Below are 15,986 nucleotides of genomic sequence, written 5' to 3'. Positions count from 1 at the left end.
TCTCTTCCCTTCTACAGTCAATTAATTGCACAAGGGAGGGGACAGCAGAACCCCAGCTGTACCCCCAATCAGAGCACACAGATAAACAAGTGACTGACAGCACCGGAGGACTCTATTTTGGGGTTCATAGCACCTTCTCGAAAGAAGGTCCACACAGAGGGGCTGAATGGGGTTCAGATCAGCTGAGGAGTCAGAGCAAATCCCTGTGGCCACGGGGCTGCTCCAAGAGCATATTCGGAATGGGGAGACCTTGCTAGATGCGGCTTCGCAATAGGGAACATTTCTTTTTTTTTTTTTTTTTTTTTACATTTATTTATTTTTTGAGAGACGTAGAGAGACAGAGCACATGTTGGGGAGGGAGAGAGAGAAGGAGACACAGAATCCGAGGCAGGTTCCAGGCTCCGAGGTGTCAGCACAGAGCCGACGCGGGGCTCGAACTCACAGACTGCGAGATCATGACCTGAGCCGAAGTCGGACGCTTAACCGCCTGAGCCACCCAGGCGCCCCAGGAAACGTTTCTTTAAGAAGCAACTAGGAGGTTCCTCAAAAAGTTAAACTGAACCACCGGATGACTCAGCAAATCCACTCCGAGGCAAATACTCCGGAAAACCAACCACAGACGTCCGCGCAAACACCTGCACACACACGTACGTGCACAGCAGCGTTCACTACTCGCAACGGCCAAAAGGCGGAAACGACTCGAATGTCTGTCAACAGACTACGGGACTGCCAAAATGTGGAATATGGCCACACCGTGGCACATCTTGGAGCCGCTAAAAGGGATGAAGCACGGATTCACGCGACAACGCGGACGAACCTCAAAACCGGGCCGCCGGGGGAAAGCAGCCAGCCACGGGAGGCCGCGGATCATGGAGGCGCCTTTACACGAACTATCCAAACTAGGTAAATCCAGAGAAACGGAAGGCAAATGGGAGGCTGCCGGGTGCCGGGAGAAGAGGCAGAGGGCGTGGTGTTTTGCGTTGGGCCGCCGCCGAAGTTTCAGAATTTGCTAGCGGTGACGTTTGCGCGGCACCGTGGATGTGCCAAATGTTGCCGCATCAGACACCTGAATGGCAGGTGGATTTTAGCCTAAAAAACAGTCGCCGCCAAGCAATGTTGGCAGGGCCGTGCTGGGCCCACTGCTCCCTCTTCCCAGGCTGGGCTGTGCTTGGTGCCCGAGCTGCACGAGGCCCCGGATCCAAGACCCCTACGCCGACACGGCCTGTCTGGGAAAAGGTGCATCACCTGGGAGACGCCGCGGCGCCCTAAGAGGCTTGTTTGGATCTCCTTGGCTGCGTAGTACATCCGCACAATGGAATACCACTCAGCACTCAAAGCCAATGAGCTCTCAAGCCACGGGGAGATGCGGAGGAACCTTAAATGCGTCACGCTAAGTGGAGGAAGCCAATCTGAAAAGGCTCCACGCTGAACGGCTCCCACTCTGAGATATTCTGGAAAAGCCAAAACTACGGAGACGGTAGAAGGATTAGTGGTTGCCAGGGGTTGTCGGGGAGGGAGGGAAGAACAGACAGAACACGGTGGATTTTTAGGGCAGAGCAAACTACTCAGTGTGATGCTATCACGGTGGATACCTATCATTACACATGTGTTCAAACCCCTAAGTTCATCAGTTCTAACAAATGTAGCCCCTGCGGGGGGGTGGGGGGAGGAGAGGCTGTGCGTGAGGGCAGGGGTGTATGAGAGAGCTCTGTCCTCTCCACTCCGTTTGGCCATGAACCTAAAACTGATCTCAAGTAGCTTATTTAAAAGGGAAATAAAGTAAGCGCGTTAACATTTTCCTAATACCGCAGAGAATAGTCCCAAAAATTAGTTAAATGCACTAGGCGATACACTTGGCTGTGAGCTGTGGTTTTCTGTGTGTGTGTGTGTGTGTGTGTGTGTTTAAATCTGACCCTCAGAATCTTGTTTCTTTAAAATTCTTAGGCTGGAGGGGCACCTGGGTGGCGCAGTCGGTTGAGCGTCCAACTTCAGCCAGGTCACGATCTCGCGGTCCGTGAGTTCGAGCCCCGCGTCAGGCTCTGGGCTGATGGCTCAGAGCCTGGAGCCTGTTTCCGATTCTGTGTCTCCCTCTCTCTCTGCCCCTCCCCCGTTCATGCTCTGTCTCTCTCTGTCCCAAAAATAAATAAACGTTGAAAAAAAAAGTTAAAAAAAATAAAATAAAATTCTTAGGCTGGAAACACACACACACACACACACACACACACACACCCAAACTGGTTTCTCTTTCATCACCTTGCTGGATCTAGTTACAATCCTCTCCTGCATCTATAAAAAACAGACGACTCTTTGGAGAACAGTTGAGTCATAAATGCAGGAGATAACTTTAATAGCATCCCAAATGCAAATCAGAACTTTGCAAGTAAAATTCCAACGTCTACGTTTACTCCTAACAGAGATCCTCGAGCCCAGAGAGTCAGAGAAGGATTTTAACAACCTGAACACGAAAGAGGCTGCCACCAGGGAGAAAACCGAGGTCAAACTGCGCATGAGTGTATGAAGCCACATTTACGAATCGTTCGGCGCCCCGGAGAGGTGCTCTCACAGTAGAAATTGGGAAACCAGTTATCCCAGGGAAAACATTTTTGTGGGCGGTGCTGCGGTCGGCCAGGAAAAGTCATGGGCTTCCAGCTGGCTTAAATAGGTGCCATCCCTGAATACATTTTTGTTTACAAGACGCCAACCAACACTGATGTATTAGGCCACCTCTCCCAGATGGACGAACGGTATATGAGACAGCCGCTTGGCGTTTGAAATCGGTAAAATTCTTGAGGTCCTAGTAGACATAAAGCTCTTTCGTTCATTGGATGTGGTTCAGCGTTGGCGACACACTCAACTCCCAACGTCCCCGACAAACACTGGCCACACAAAAGAGCCTTGTAATTTGTAAACATGTATGAGTGCGCCCGCGCTCGGACCAACACAAAGGAGTGGCCCATGAATGCTTCCTACTCCAGGCATCTGATGTCAGTTTCAGTTCCACAGAGTGTACGTCTTCTGGTCCCTGAAACAGGGCTCTTGTCTTGTGGACCCTGCATATGTAATTAATCCCAGCTTGAGACCAGTTCTGTACCACCATCCGCCCGGCCCCCATCTTGCCCAATGAGACCGTGCGATCGAGAGGAGGTCGGTGGCGATTTTTCAGGACCATTTAGGTTAGGGTTTAAACGACAACGTAAGCCACGCCGAGATGCCGTCACTTTCCCGTGCCTTCCGAAACGAGGCTCCGTGACCAGGTAGGACAAGGGGGGAGGACATTCATATTCCTGGCGAGTTACAATGCCCCTCTTTTCTCGCAACTCACAACCACCCTGATCAATGAACAAAGCAAGTGTTGTTTGGAGAATGAATGAGGACAGCTCTCTTCTGTGCATTTCATTAAAACCTGAAAGCTATGGTTCCCTGCCAGAGATGATGCCTAGTGAGTTCCAACAGCCTAACATTCAATTCTGACTCACTACCAGTGCGCCCAGCTCCGCCCTGGTCGTCCTGAAGTGGAGGGATATTCAGCAAGCCTGACGTTTGTTGATCATGAAGGATTTTTCTCCCGTTAGGGACCAAATAAAGGTTCTTTGTGGCAACGGCTGGAAACGCAACACGAGACCTTTCTTTACACCGTTAAGAATGGACAAATAGTTCACCGAGTAAACCAGAGACTTTATTTTTTAAAAGCAGATAACACCAAAGTACTATGTAGTATCCATAAATCGTTGCAAAAATAATTACTTTCAGAACATCCAATCTATAAGCTGAATCAATGGTTACAGCTAGGATTTTCAGCCAATATACAGATTTTTGTTCAAGCCCTAGGCTTGATTTCTACATATCATTCACATGCACGCCCTGTGCATATTCAGTATCAAAACGGGGACTCTTGAAAGCCGGACCCCAGCTTTATCTTGATTTCAACGATGACACAACAGCCAACCGAGAACTCTGGTTTGCCGATTGAGTCCCAGAAATCATGTCTTCCGACGTCCTACAACAAACTGTATCTCTGAAAAATAAAATCAGAATTTAGATTCCCTTGCAACAGTCAGGTCCCCAAGCTCTCCAGCACCGTGGTACCGGGATGTGCTGAAACTGCTCTTCCTTGGCCTTTCTAACCACTGGGAACCCAAATGGGGTCCCTCTTTAAGAGCGCCATTATAGAGGTTTTTAAGAACCACGCTAAACCCAAGGAAAGGAGTGGATGAAATTATTCATTACTTTTTCCGTTCAGGACCAAAAACAAAAAAAGAGAGAAAGTGCACTGGCAAATGGGAACGTGGTGACAGTCATACGGTTAAGAAAAATGGTTCTATAAATCCCTCCTTTCAAAATGAGGTCCCAAGGTGTTTAAGACCAAAAGGGGGTCATAAGAGCGGTTAATACAAACAATTCCTCTCCAAGAATAAAAAAAAAGCCCTTCATGGAAAGCAGCTGAGGGAATCCAGGTCCATGGGTGGATCCGGCCCTACGTTTTCAGCATGCATTTCTGACTTCACGGATGTGTGTCTGGCGGGTGTGAGTAGGTCCTCCTTGCACTTAAGAAGGAATGAAGAAATTAAAGTGAATCGGTGTGCTAATGAAAAGCCCGCCGTTACAGACTCTGAGAGCCAAGCCCTTAGTTTATAAGGCAAGATTTTTTGTCGCCACAAGGGAGGCGGTGGGGGGCGGGGGGGGACACAGATGAGCCTGAAGGCAGGCACTCAAAAGGCTGGGTCAGCCGTATTCGGTATCTGGGCCAGAACGGTCTCAAAAAATAAGGCAACGTGCGGCTTCTCGGTTTGAGACTGTCCCCCGGAAAGGCCCCCGAGGCAAGAAAAGGGCCCCGAGACAGCCGGCCACCGGCCAATCACCAGAAGATACTTGGACGGGGCACCGGTCACAGTTGGACGGGGTGACTTGGGGTCACGGTAGGCGGGAGGCCCTTGAACCAGCACTCAAGGTGAACGTCTTTGCGTGTCCTGTGCACGACGCCAAGCAGCAACGTCTGGGGTTCTGGAGGTGGGGTGCGTTGGCGATGTATTTTTTTGCCCCCAAAAGAAGACACGAAGGTGAAGCCCCTGGGGAGACGAGGCCGGCAAGGTGGAACCCCCACCAGGGGCGGGACTGGGTACGAGTCGGAGAGCACTTCCTGCGGCGCGCGGCTCCCTCCGGGTCTGGCCGAGTCCTACAAGCGCTTGTAGGTCCCCAGGAGAGCTTTGCAGTTGGGGCAGTAGTGGTCCACGTCCTGTAGGGCGTCCACGCAGAAGGGAATGAAGCAGCAGCCTGCCACGCACCTGGAAGAACACAAAGAGCCACACGCGGAGCATGCCATCCTCCGTCAGGGTTTCGGTTCGGGACGGGGCGGGGCGGGGGGGGGGTGAGGGGGGTGGATCCGTCGATGTCCTAACCCCCCCAGAACCTACGGCTGTCACCTTCCTCGGAACAAGGGCCTTCGCAGGTGTCATTGATGATCTCAAGATGGGATCATCGCCGATTATCGAGGTGGGCTCCCTAAACTCAATGACCGACGTCCTTGCAAGAAGAAAGAGGAGAGGGACACAGAGACGCGGGGAGGGACAGGGTGAAGACGCAGGCAGAGACCGACACCGTGCGGCCAGGAGCCGAGGGCCACCTGGGCCACCGGACAAGGAAGGATTCTGCCCTGAGAGTCCTCAGAGGGAGCACGACACTTGATGTTGAACCTCCGGCCGCCAAAATTGTGAGAGGACACGTTTTCATTGTTTTCAGCCAACGGGTTTGTGGTTGTTGGCAATGGCGGCCCCAGGGCACTAATACACCACCCAACGCCAAGGCTGCTATCTCAGACAGACTGTCCTGGGTGTATCTTCAAATCCTGGCTCATCTGGGCATCTTTCAAAGTCTCAGACTGGGGCCAGCAAACTTGTTTGGTAAAGGGCCCGACAGCACATATTTTGGGCCGTCCTGCCATCATGGCCTGAAAACAGTCACAGATACAAATGGGGGGGGGGGGGGTGTTTGTCCCACTAGAACTTAAAACGGGCTGGATTCGGCCCCAAGGCTAAAGTTTGCTGACCCCTGTCTAGACTGATCACTCTTCCATATGGAGAGGCTGCAACCAATCAGAATCCCCCAAAGAACAGCTCTTAACCTACGTCATCTGTTATCAGTGCACCCAGGCAGGACCTTCAGATAGCCTGTGGGATAATAAGAACTACAGTTGGTCTTTGTCCCCAGTTCCTGGCAAGGAGCTTTAAAACTCTAGGAATTTCCGGAGTGACCGGAGTGCCTTCTGTCATGCAAAACAATCCCCTTTCAGTCACACCTGCTTTTCTGCTAATAAGGCGACCAGGGCAGGGTTCCTGCCTCAGGATGGGGCTGCTGGGCTTCCTACGTTAGAACTCAGGAGGGGATAGGTAGGGGCTGGGGCTGTCAAAACCCTTGAACAATCTATTTGGAGAGCTTCCGGATTGAACACATCCATGGGCCAGGGGAGCGGTGCACCCCAACTCCACGGGGACAGCGGCTCCTGCGCCCGGGACCCTTCTGGACCTCACTCGAGTTATCTCTTCACGTACCTGCTGTTCATTTGTATGTACCCTTCATGACAAACTGGTAAATGTTTTAAGTACAGTGCCTTCCTGAGTTCTGTGAGCCAACAGCAAATAATTCTGTGAGTTCTAGCAAATTATCAAATCTGAAGGGAGAGTGGGACACCCCATTTATAGCTGGTCGGGGTCAGAAGGATGGATGGCCCGAGATTTGTGACTCGCATCTCTGCTGGGACGCAGTCTATGGGACTGGGTCCTTAAGCTGTGGGGTCTGTGCTAACTGCAGGTACTCAAGTGTCAGAACTGAATTGAATCACAGCTGGGGTTGGAGAGCTGGTTGGTAACAGAAAACACCCCCACAGGCAATGTTTGCCCAAATGTATTTAAAAATCGGCATTTCACAATGCACAGGACAGGCAGCGTAATGGACATTATTGTAATCACTTTGGTCGGTGACAGATGGTCGGGAACTAGACCTACCGTGGTGATCATTTCATAATATATGAAAACACTGAATCACTATCTTGTATGCCTGAAACTGATCTAATAATGTCTGTCAATTATCATTCAATAAAAAAAAAAATCAACAATTTACAGGAAGACACTGGCTTACACAAAGCAGAAACAGGATACCGCCTGGTGAGGAAATAATCTTATGAAAAAAAATTCCCCCTATGGTCTAAGGTTACCCAAGTTCAAATAAGGTCAGCCAGTGCCTTGGAGCTAACCCTCACCACCCTCGCCAGGGTCTTACGCACACAGACACAGCTCCAAGCTGCGGGATGCACACATTCACTTATTCTATCCCCAACAACCCCTGGGGGCAGGGGCGGGGAGCGTTATCACCTCCAGTTTTCAGAAGAGGGAAACGGAGCAGAGAGGTGAAGTCACTCGCCCACAGGCACACAGTACTGAGGCAGGACTTGACCCCACAACCCTACGACACTACATGTAATCAGAAAAGGAGGGAGGGGCAGAAAAGCTGCCCCAATCTGAAAGCTAAGATCAGCAGAGTCTGACATTCATCAGAAGTTCCCTTTCTGGGGGCGCCTGGGCGGCGCAGTCTGTCGGTTAAGCATCCAACTTGGGCCCAGGTCGTGATCTCGCGGTTTGCGAGTTCAAGCCCCGCGTCGGGCTCTGTGCTGACAGCCTGCTTTGGATTCTGTGTCTCCCTCTCTCTGCCCCTCCCCTACCCTCCCGCTCTGTCTCAGTCTCTCTCAAAATAAATAAACGTTAAAACAAAAAAAAGAAAAGAAAAAGAAATGTCTAAGGGTATCACCCTGCCCAGACGCAGGGGGCTGCTGTGTCTGCCCGGGAGGGGTGTAAGCAGGCGGGCCAGACGTGGCGGATGGGACAGCAGTTTCCAGCTGTGATGTGCTGGAGAGCGGTGGTCCCCCACTGGGGACGACTTCTGTCGGGGGAGGGGGTGCGGAGGGCAGGGGTGCCACTGACCCTCCTGCGGTGGACCCCCGGGGGAGAGCCTGGGGGCCCGAGCACACCGGACTTACCCCAGCAGGCACAAGCTCCCGCAGGAGAGCCAGGTGAGGGCACCGGCATTATAGGACAGCTGGGTCACGATCATCTTGTTGCACGAAGGACAGCACATCTGGACTGGACGGTCGAAAAAGGACACTGGCTGCTGCACGTAGACGGTCTGCACAGCAACTGAGGGAAAGGGAACGGGCGACCGGTGAACGCGGGGGGCCACTGGCTTGGACACGGGAGCCACCCGAGCGTCCCCAGTGAGCAAGTGGATAAGCACGAAGGGACCTCTCCAGACAGTAGAGCCTCACTCGGCCTTCGAGCGACGTCCTGGGGCGCCTGGGTGGCGCAGTCGGTCAGGCGGCCGACTCTTGCTTGAGGGTTCAGGTCGTGATCTCACGGTTTTGTGAGTGCGAGCCCCGTGTCAGGCTCTGTGCTGCTGCTTGGGATTCTCTCTCTCTCTCTCTCTCTCTCTCTCTCTCTCTCTGCCCCTCCCCAACTCACCCTGTCTCTCTCTCTCTCTCTCAAAAATAAATGAAAAATTAAAAAAAAAAAAAACAAAAAACAGGAAAAAAAGGACATTCCGACCCGCGCTAGAACACGGATGAACTTTAAGGCCATCACACGGAGTGAAATCAACCAGCCACGGGACAAATACCGCGTGATTTCTCGTGGACGAGGCACCTAGAACCATCCACTTCACGGTGGAAGGCCATGGACGCCGGGGGCTGGGACAGGGGTGGGGGAAGGGCACGCGAAGCTGCTGTTCGGCAAGTTTAGGGTTTCAAGTTTTGTGAGGTTTCAAAGTTCTAGAAAGGGACAGCGGTGATGCCGCGTGAGAACGTGAACGTGCTTAACGCCACTCAACCTCACGCTGAGAAGCCTTTATGATGACGAATTGTACGTTACGTGTGTTTTACAACATGTGGCGTCTTTCCAGCATCATCCTGCGACGGGCTCTCAACCCCCCTCACCCCCACACGGCGGGGGGGGGGGGGAGAAGTTCCTGCAGCCGTTTGCGGCTCAGCCCTGACCGAGCTTTCAAACTTGGAAACATGTAGCAAGCTTGCTGCCCACCCCCGGGCACTTCCCACCTTGCCCAACACAGGCTGATTCAGCAAGACTGGGGCAGGGTCCCCAAAAGGCTCTTTAAGCTCCCTAAGTAGCTCTACGAAGGTGGTCTGCGGATGGTTAATTCCAGAAACAGTGATACGCTGGGGTTTCGCCTCAATTTTCTTCATCCACGGATTAGTGGTTGCCAGGGGCTGGGGGACGGGGAGGGACGGCTCACGGGTACGGGCTTTCTTTCTGGAAATGTTCTGGAATTAGCGCTGAGGGTCGCACAAGTCTGTGACTTTACTGAAACCCCTGAGTTCTGTACACTTTAAAAAAAGTGAGCTTTACGGTACGGGAATCGTATCTCAGCAACGCTTTTATCTGAACACATGAAGTAACGGTTGTTGCCAGGGTTACGTGAGATAAGGGGGGGCAGGGGGGGAAGGGGGTAAGGAACCCCACGCCGTGTCGCGGGCGCGGTGAACCCTCGATAAATAGTTTCGTCTTTTCACACGGGGCTCCTGACGAAGTCCAACGGCCAGCGATAAGGCAGGAGTTTCCCGCCTCATCGCTGGGCTGGGAACGCCGGCCCAGACTCTGGGGCAAGTCCAGGGAATCGAGGTGCCCGTGGCCCAAGTACGTAAACTCGTGCTAAAACGAGGAAACTATGTAAAGAACACGTACAGGCGTTCACAGTCACCAGAGGTGAGCCTCGAGTGACATAAATCGTGAAGGCCTTAGCACTCAAAATGGTTTTGGTTTTTGGCAATGCTGCGCAAGCTCGTATTCCTCTCAAAGCGACTACCTTCTGTTCCAGCCGGAACGCCATTTCTGTAATCCAGGCAGGAGGGGAAATTAACTGTCGTCCAAGCTCACAGAACCTAATACTCCTCGAAAGTCCCAGAAAGCCTCTCCTTCCAGAAAAGGAGTATGTAAGCATCTGCTCACGCTCACATGTGAGCTGTGTTAAAAATCTTTTTTTTTTGGGGCGCCTGGGTGGCGCAGTCGGTTAAGCGTCCGACTTCAGCCAGGTCACGATCTCGCGGTCCGTGAGTTCGAGCCCCGCGTCGGGCTCTGGGCCGATGGCTCAGAGCCTGGAGCCTGTTTCCGATTCTGTGTCTCCCTCTCTCTCTGCCCCTCCCCCGTTCATGCTCTCTCTCTCTCTGCCCCAAAAATAAATAAATGTTGAAAATAAAAATTTTAAAAAAATAAAAAAAAAAAATCTTTTTTTTTTTTTAACTTGGTGCAAGAATGAATTATTGATCAGAGCGTGATGTGAAACTGTCTAAAGTCACCTCGCTCTCTTCCAGCTGAAGGGGTCAAAGTTGCTCGAGCACGTCAACACTGGCTCCCTTTTATCAAATGGTTACTCACAGAATTTTATTTTTATCTTAACAACCACTGATGTAGGCACTTCATGAGCCCAGTTTTACAGGTGGGGAAACTGAGGCCCGAGGCCATCGGGTGAGCCCAGGCAGTCTGACTCACAGCCCTTTCTCCGAGCTGGTGATCTCCTCCCGAGTGGCTTGCGATACTGAATCAGCTGTGTGCCTGGGCGCACCTGGGCAGCAGGAAGGCCCAGAGGGCAAGGCCATGAAGAAATTGCTGGAAGGCCGGGAAGCTGGCGGGCGGGCTGGGACAGGGTCGGCTCACCGGTTCCTAACTCCTGGCTTTCTGCTCCCTCTCCTACTCCAGCCCCGGCCTCGGGGCAGAGGTTTGAGCCTCAGCGGGCAGGGAGGGGACCCTTACAAGCAAACCCCCCACCCCCCCACCCCACTTTCCCTGGGATTGCCGTGTGCCTCTGCGGTCAGCGCCAAAGGACTGGTTTGTGGCGGACGTGGGAAAGTTCACAAACGGTACTTTATCAGGGTAAACGACAGGAGCCCCACAGACGTGGAACCCAGAGGACTAGATGGAAAATTCCAGGACGGGGTAGAGGCGGACTGGCCAGCGGCTCCCCTCATTCCTGCAGAGTCCCCCAAGGCCAGGGCGGAGGGCCAAGGAGAGGGGAGGGGGCGCGGGAGGCGGCACGTACTTGCGTTGGCGTTGGGGACGGGCACTGGCTGGGTGTAGTACGCGGGGGGGTTCATGCCCTTCCCGTCTGGGCCCGTCACCAGCCCCGTGGTCGGCCCTGGCACAGGTGCAGGAGGCACGGGGAAGTAACTGTTGACCGCCACTGTCTCTTCATAGGACGGGGGTGCGGACGGCACTGAGGAAGGCCCCGCGGCCGCCTGATAGGATCCCGGAACAGACATGTTATCTAAAGCAAAACAGAAGACACCAGATCAGAAATGTGAGCGACACCTCTCCCTCTCTCTCTCCCCCACCCCCTTCCACCCGAACCTTCCAATCCCTACCAGACAGAAAATGAGGAAATGGCTTGTGTCCAGGCGCGTCCAAAAGCCAGAAAGGGAGTTAATTAACGTCCCTCCACGACCCAAGAACTATCACCTGAACGAGGGATTCCCCAAATAAGGCTACAAGGGGAAAAAATCACCACGCCAAAGCATTAGCACCTAGAAAACTCCAAGCACACATCACCCCCAAATGGAGCCGAAGCTTTTTTCTTCACCCTTCAAACTCCTGCCCAACGGTGGCCCGCCTTTCACATCTAGCGCCTTCTTTTTTTACCCACTGTGGTTTTTACGGATGGGGTTTCAGGAGCCAGATAAGACCCAGGCGTTCAAACTCAACCACAACCTATCACCAATGGAGTGTCTGCGTGAAGGAAGCCAGAAATGCACACCGTGTGATACCATTTTAATACAGTTCAGAAGCAGGTGAGGAGTCACAGGGGCCAGAAGTCAGGAAAGCCGTGAATCCTGCAGGGGTGGGGGGGGTGGAGGCTGGAAGGGGTGGGCCGGGTGGGGGGAGTCTTCTAAGGGGCTGGTCTTGTTCTTCATTCTGGGGGGTGATCACGTGGTATGAACACTATGTGAAAATCCAAGCGATACAATTAAGGTGTGTGCGCTTGTCTGTTGGTAAGTTACAGGTTTCTCTTTTTCAGTTTATTTATTTTGAGAGAGACAGAGGGAGCGAGAGACAGCAGGGGAGGGGCAGAGAGAGAGAGACAGAGAGAAAGGGAGAGAAAGAATCCCAAGCAGGTTCGGTGTGCGGGCAGCATGCAGAGCCCCACACGGGGCTCGAACTCACAAAACCGTGAGTGAGATCATGACCTGAGCTGAAATCAAGAGTGGAACGCTTAACCGACTGAGCCACGCAGGGGCCCTGTTACGGTTTTTAAAAAGTAAACACACACACACACACACACACACACACACACACACACACACACACGGCTCCCATTTTGAGAAAGGAGTAATCAGAGAAGCCAGGCACATATTTCCTTTTGTGAGGGCAAAGAAAGGGTGCCCCCACCCCCGCCGCCACCTCACAGAGCTGATGCCCGCCTAGAATTACATGGCCTGTACCCAGAGTGCATTCCTGTCTGAAGCCCCGTGCTCAGCGGCCCCAGGGCAGCTGGAGACCGACACAGTGATGCCCTTTGTGTGGCTCTGTTTTTCTAAAGGGGCAGGGCTAAGGCAGCCTTAGAAGATCCATTGAAACCTGTCTCAGGAGAAATGGGGAAATGGGCTGGAGGGCGGTGTGCACGAGATCCCCTGCACTCTGCCTTGTCTTCTAGAACCCGTGGGAAGCAGAAGCAGCAATTAACTCTGCCGCGGGGAGAAGGGGAGACTCCTTCGAGGAAGCTCAGCCTTTGAGCTGCGACCAAAAGAGGACATTTCTCTGGGGGAAGAGAGGGGAGGGGGTTCCAAAGCAGAGAGAGAGGCAAGGGAAAGTGAATCCGTGTAAAACAAAGTCAGTGAATAAAGCTAGACAGGTGGGGGCCGGATTGTTGAAAATTTGAAAGTCCTATGGAGGTGTTGGGGCTTAACTGTAGATGTCTGCCCGATGGAACCTTCTGGAAGAATGGAAATGTTCTCCATCTGGGTTGTCCAATATGGCCATCCAGCAGCTCCCCACGCACCGCCCCCCCCCCCCCCCCAGCTTCTGGACTCTCAGAATGTGGCTGGTGTGACCCGGGAGCTGAATTTTTAAATTGCATTTCAAGTTTAAGCGATTTAAATTTAGAATCTAATAGGCAGGAGCACCTGGGTGGCTCAGTCGGTTAGGCGTCCAGCTCTTGATTTCCGCTCAGGTCATGATCTCATGGTTTCATGGGTTCGAGCTCCTTGCAGTGACAGTGTGGAAACTGCTTGGGGTTCTCTCTCTCCTTCTCTCTCTCTCTCTGCCCCTCCCACACATGCTGTCTCTCTCAAAATAAGTAAATAAACTTAAAAAAAAAATCTAATACGCAATGCAATTATTGGAAAACTTATGGAAGCTCTTCCACCTTTCCGAAGGACCCCTCGGCTATGTGAATCGACTTTATCTACAGCAAATTTAAGGAGCTCCGAATCTAGATCAAACATTTTTGACAAAATATTAGCATCCAACTTAGGATATGATGTCAACATAAAACACACCCCGGATTTCAAAAAATTTTAAAACACTGACGTGAAATATCTCATTCCTAATTTTTCAAACGGACAGTTATGTTGAAATAACAATATTTTAGCTAGGTGGAGTCAAGTAAAATGTGTCCTTGCAAGTCATTTCACCTGTGTCTTTGCACGTTTTTAGATGTAACAGCCGAAAAATTTTCAACTATGTATGTGGCTCACTTTCTGCTTCTCCAGGACGGCAGGACTATGGAACACAGGGAGCCATGGAAGGTTATAGAGGAGTGGTCCAACCCTAGGAAGTGTAGCTTAAGCTGGTGTGTAACAGAAGCAAGAAACAAACCGTGGAAGGCCCCTACGTGTGGGTGGAGGGGACGGTGGGTGGCGGCTACATTCAAGTCTATCGGTGGGGGGGGGGGGGGGGAGGGGGAGAGCTAGTCAGGAAGGCAGGGGCATCTGTGAAAACAGGTCCAGGGTTTAAAAACGGGAACCTTGTGAAAAGTGGTCACGGTATGTTGTCAGTTTCCTCTGACACAGGGAAACAGAAAAGCAGAAGGAAGAAGGCAGACAGAACACAAACATCAGCCCCAGGATCAGCCGGCAGCTGCTCCCGGCCCGGCATGGGCTCCAGGGGACTGAGGCTGGGGGCGCGCTCTGGAGAAATTCCCGACCTCGCTGCAGGTCAAGGACTCGCTGTCCCTTCGCGTCTCGGCCAAGGCAGACCCCGAGCTGCCTCCACAGTTTATTCTAAAAACTGAGTCATAGAAGAAAACCGCAACAGCCGAAAACACAGGTTGCACAGAGAGCCTAAAATAGCACCGAGCACTCCGGCTGCAAGGGAGCTGCTCTGGGAGGGAAAACTATGGTCTGGGGGGGCCCTGGGGGGCCCTAAATTGTGCAGAAAAGGTTTGGGTCAAACGGCCGGGAAACAATGACTCAACTCGGAAGGCCAAATCCCTCCGCTTCAAAACCACTGCCCCTTCCTCCCAAAGTGACAAAAGGCAGCCAGAAACAGTGTGGTCAAGGGTGAACGTGGGGGTGTTGGGGGGGCCTTCTTTCCCCTAAAGGAAGGAAGAAGGGCCTTCGCTTCTAGAAAATGCTTCTGGAAATCAAGGCTGGGCAGCTTAATTGTCCAGGCATCGTGGGTCTGGTGGCCACATCCTAGTTTCTGAACTTCGGGACAGTGTCTCTTGGGAACACTGACTTTGTGTCAAACAGCCACATGATAAACACTTATAATCGTGAAAACGTACAAGAACAGGCTAGAATAATGGGGGGAAAAAAAAAAAACATCCAAAAACATAGCCAGCTGGTTTGAAGGCTTTCTAAATAAATTCCAGGGCCTCCCCTCCCCAGGCCCCAGGCCAGGAAATGCCACTTCAGTCCTATTTCTTTTTCTTTTTCTCCCCACATTCCCCCATTTCTTTGTAATTTGGTTTCCCCCCCAGGGGTGGAGGTGGGGGTGGGGGGCAGCAGGCCCACCTAGCCGCCCCTCCAGAAAGCTCTGCTCAACCGGCCTCCGCCTCCTGGTCCTCACCCCACAACGTGAAACTCTGAAAAGGCAGCCAGTCTTCTCTCACTCCAACACACACGTACACACACACACACACACACACACACACACACACACACACACAGACCTACAAGACAGACACACAGACCACACACACACATACGCACTGCACGGTCACCAGAGAACCCTTCGTCCCTCCCGTCCCTCCAGGTAAGTAAGGCCCCCTACGTGCTGAGGTGCTACCACAGTCATATCTGACTCCGGCACTCCTCCCTCTGGGACCCACAGGAAGGCATCTCTGAGTTTCACAGAAGAGCAAAGCCACAGTGCTGCCACATAAAAGCACAGCCTTGAGAATCCCTTTGGCGGCCAGGGAGGCCAGGGAGGCGGCTGCGGATCCCAGGTTGCCATCGTTACCGGGAGCCTGGGCGGGGGAGGGAATAAAGGAAAAGACGAGGGGGTCTCCTCCCTCGCTCCCCACTTGTTTAACTTTGTGATTAGGCCCCTGAGAGTGGCTTTTCTTGACCGCCCATTGAAAAGGACACGTTGAAGGCAATTCTCCATCCACCTTCCACCACCTTCCACCACCTTCCACCACCTTCCATCACCTTCCACGCATCCAGGAAACGCTCGGGGCTGGGGAGCTCTGTTTTCCCCACCTCAGAAGGGCTCCGTCATCAGCGACTTTAAATCCACGAAGGCATTCCAAACCCATTGTTCAGACCCGGAAAATGTCACCAGAAAATGTCACCAGAGTGTGGCAGCCCCGGGGGGCCCAACACCCGGGGTGGACCCGCGCTCAGCCCGATCCTCTGCTGTCCCCAACTTGAAATTCTGAAGACTTTGGGAAGCGGGGCCCTGGGTTTCCATACTGCACTGGGGCCCAATGTCACGCAGCCCAGTGTGGCCACGGGTCACAGAAAAGGAAAAGGCCGCGTGTCTGATGCACACAGA

The 15,986-nt window shown here is 52.7% G+C and overlaps 1 protein-coding gene and 1 long non-coding RNA gene across 2 annotated transcripts; one reads left to right on the top strand and one right to left on the bottom strand.

The window, feature by feature from the left end:
* Nucleotides 1-401: 401 nt before the first annotated feature.
* LOC123382486 lies at nt 402-4,445 on the top strand. The gene is made up of 2 exons (XR_006590918.1): nt 402-1,477; nt 2,415-4,445. It is a non-coding gene; the product is annotated as an uncharacterized LOC123382486 (long non-coding RNA).
* LITAF (lipopolysaccharide induced TNF factor) lies at nt 3,655-11,316 on the bottom strand. The gene is made up of 3 exons (XM_023246210.2): nt 11,092-11,316; nt 8,027-8,183; nt 3,655-5,282 (listed from the first exon to the last, which is right to left on the bottom strand). Exons 1-3 carry the CDS (start codon nt 11,309-11,311, stop codon nt 5,174-5,176), a joined length of 486 nt encoding a protein of 161 aa, XP_023101978.2. The 5' UTR covers nt 11,312-11,316; the 3' UTR covers nt 3,655-5,173.
* Nucleotides 11,317-15,986: the final 4,670 nt, after the last annotated feature.

This window comes from Felis catus, chromosome E3 (assembly GCF_018350175.1).
Source record: "Felis catus isolate Fca126 chromosome E3, F.catus_Fca126_mat1.0, whole genome shotgun sequence".
Taxonomy (NCBI): Eukaryota; Metazoa; Chordata; class Mammalia; order Carnivora; family Felidae; genus Felis; species Felis catus.
The sequence above is the reverse complement of the archived record's forward strand: the minus strand, read 5'-3'. Positions and strand labels throughout refer to the sequence as shown.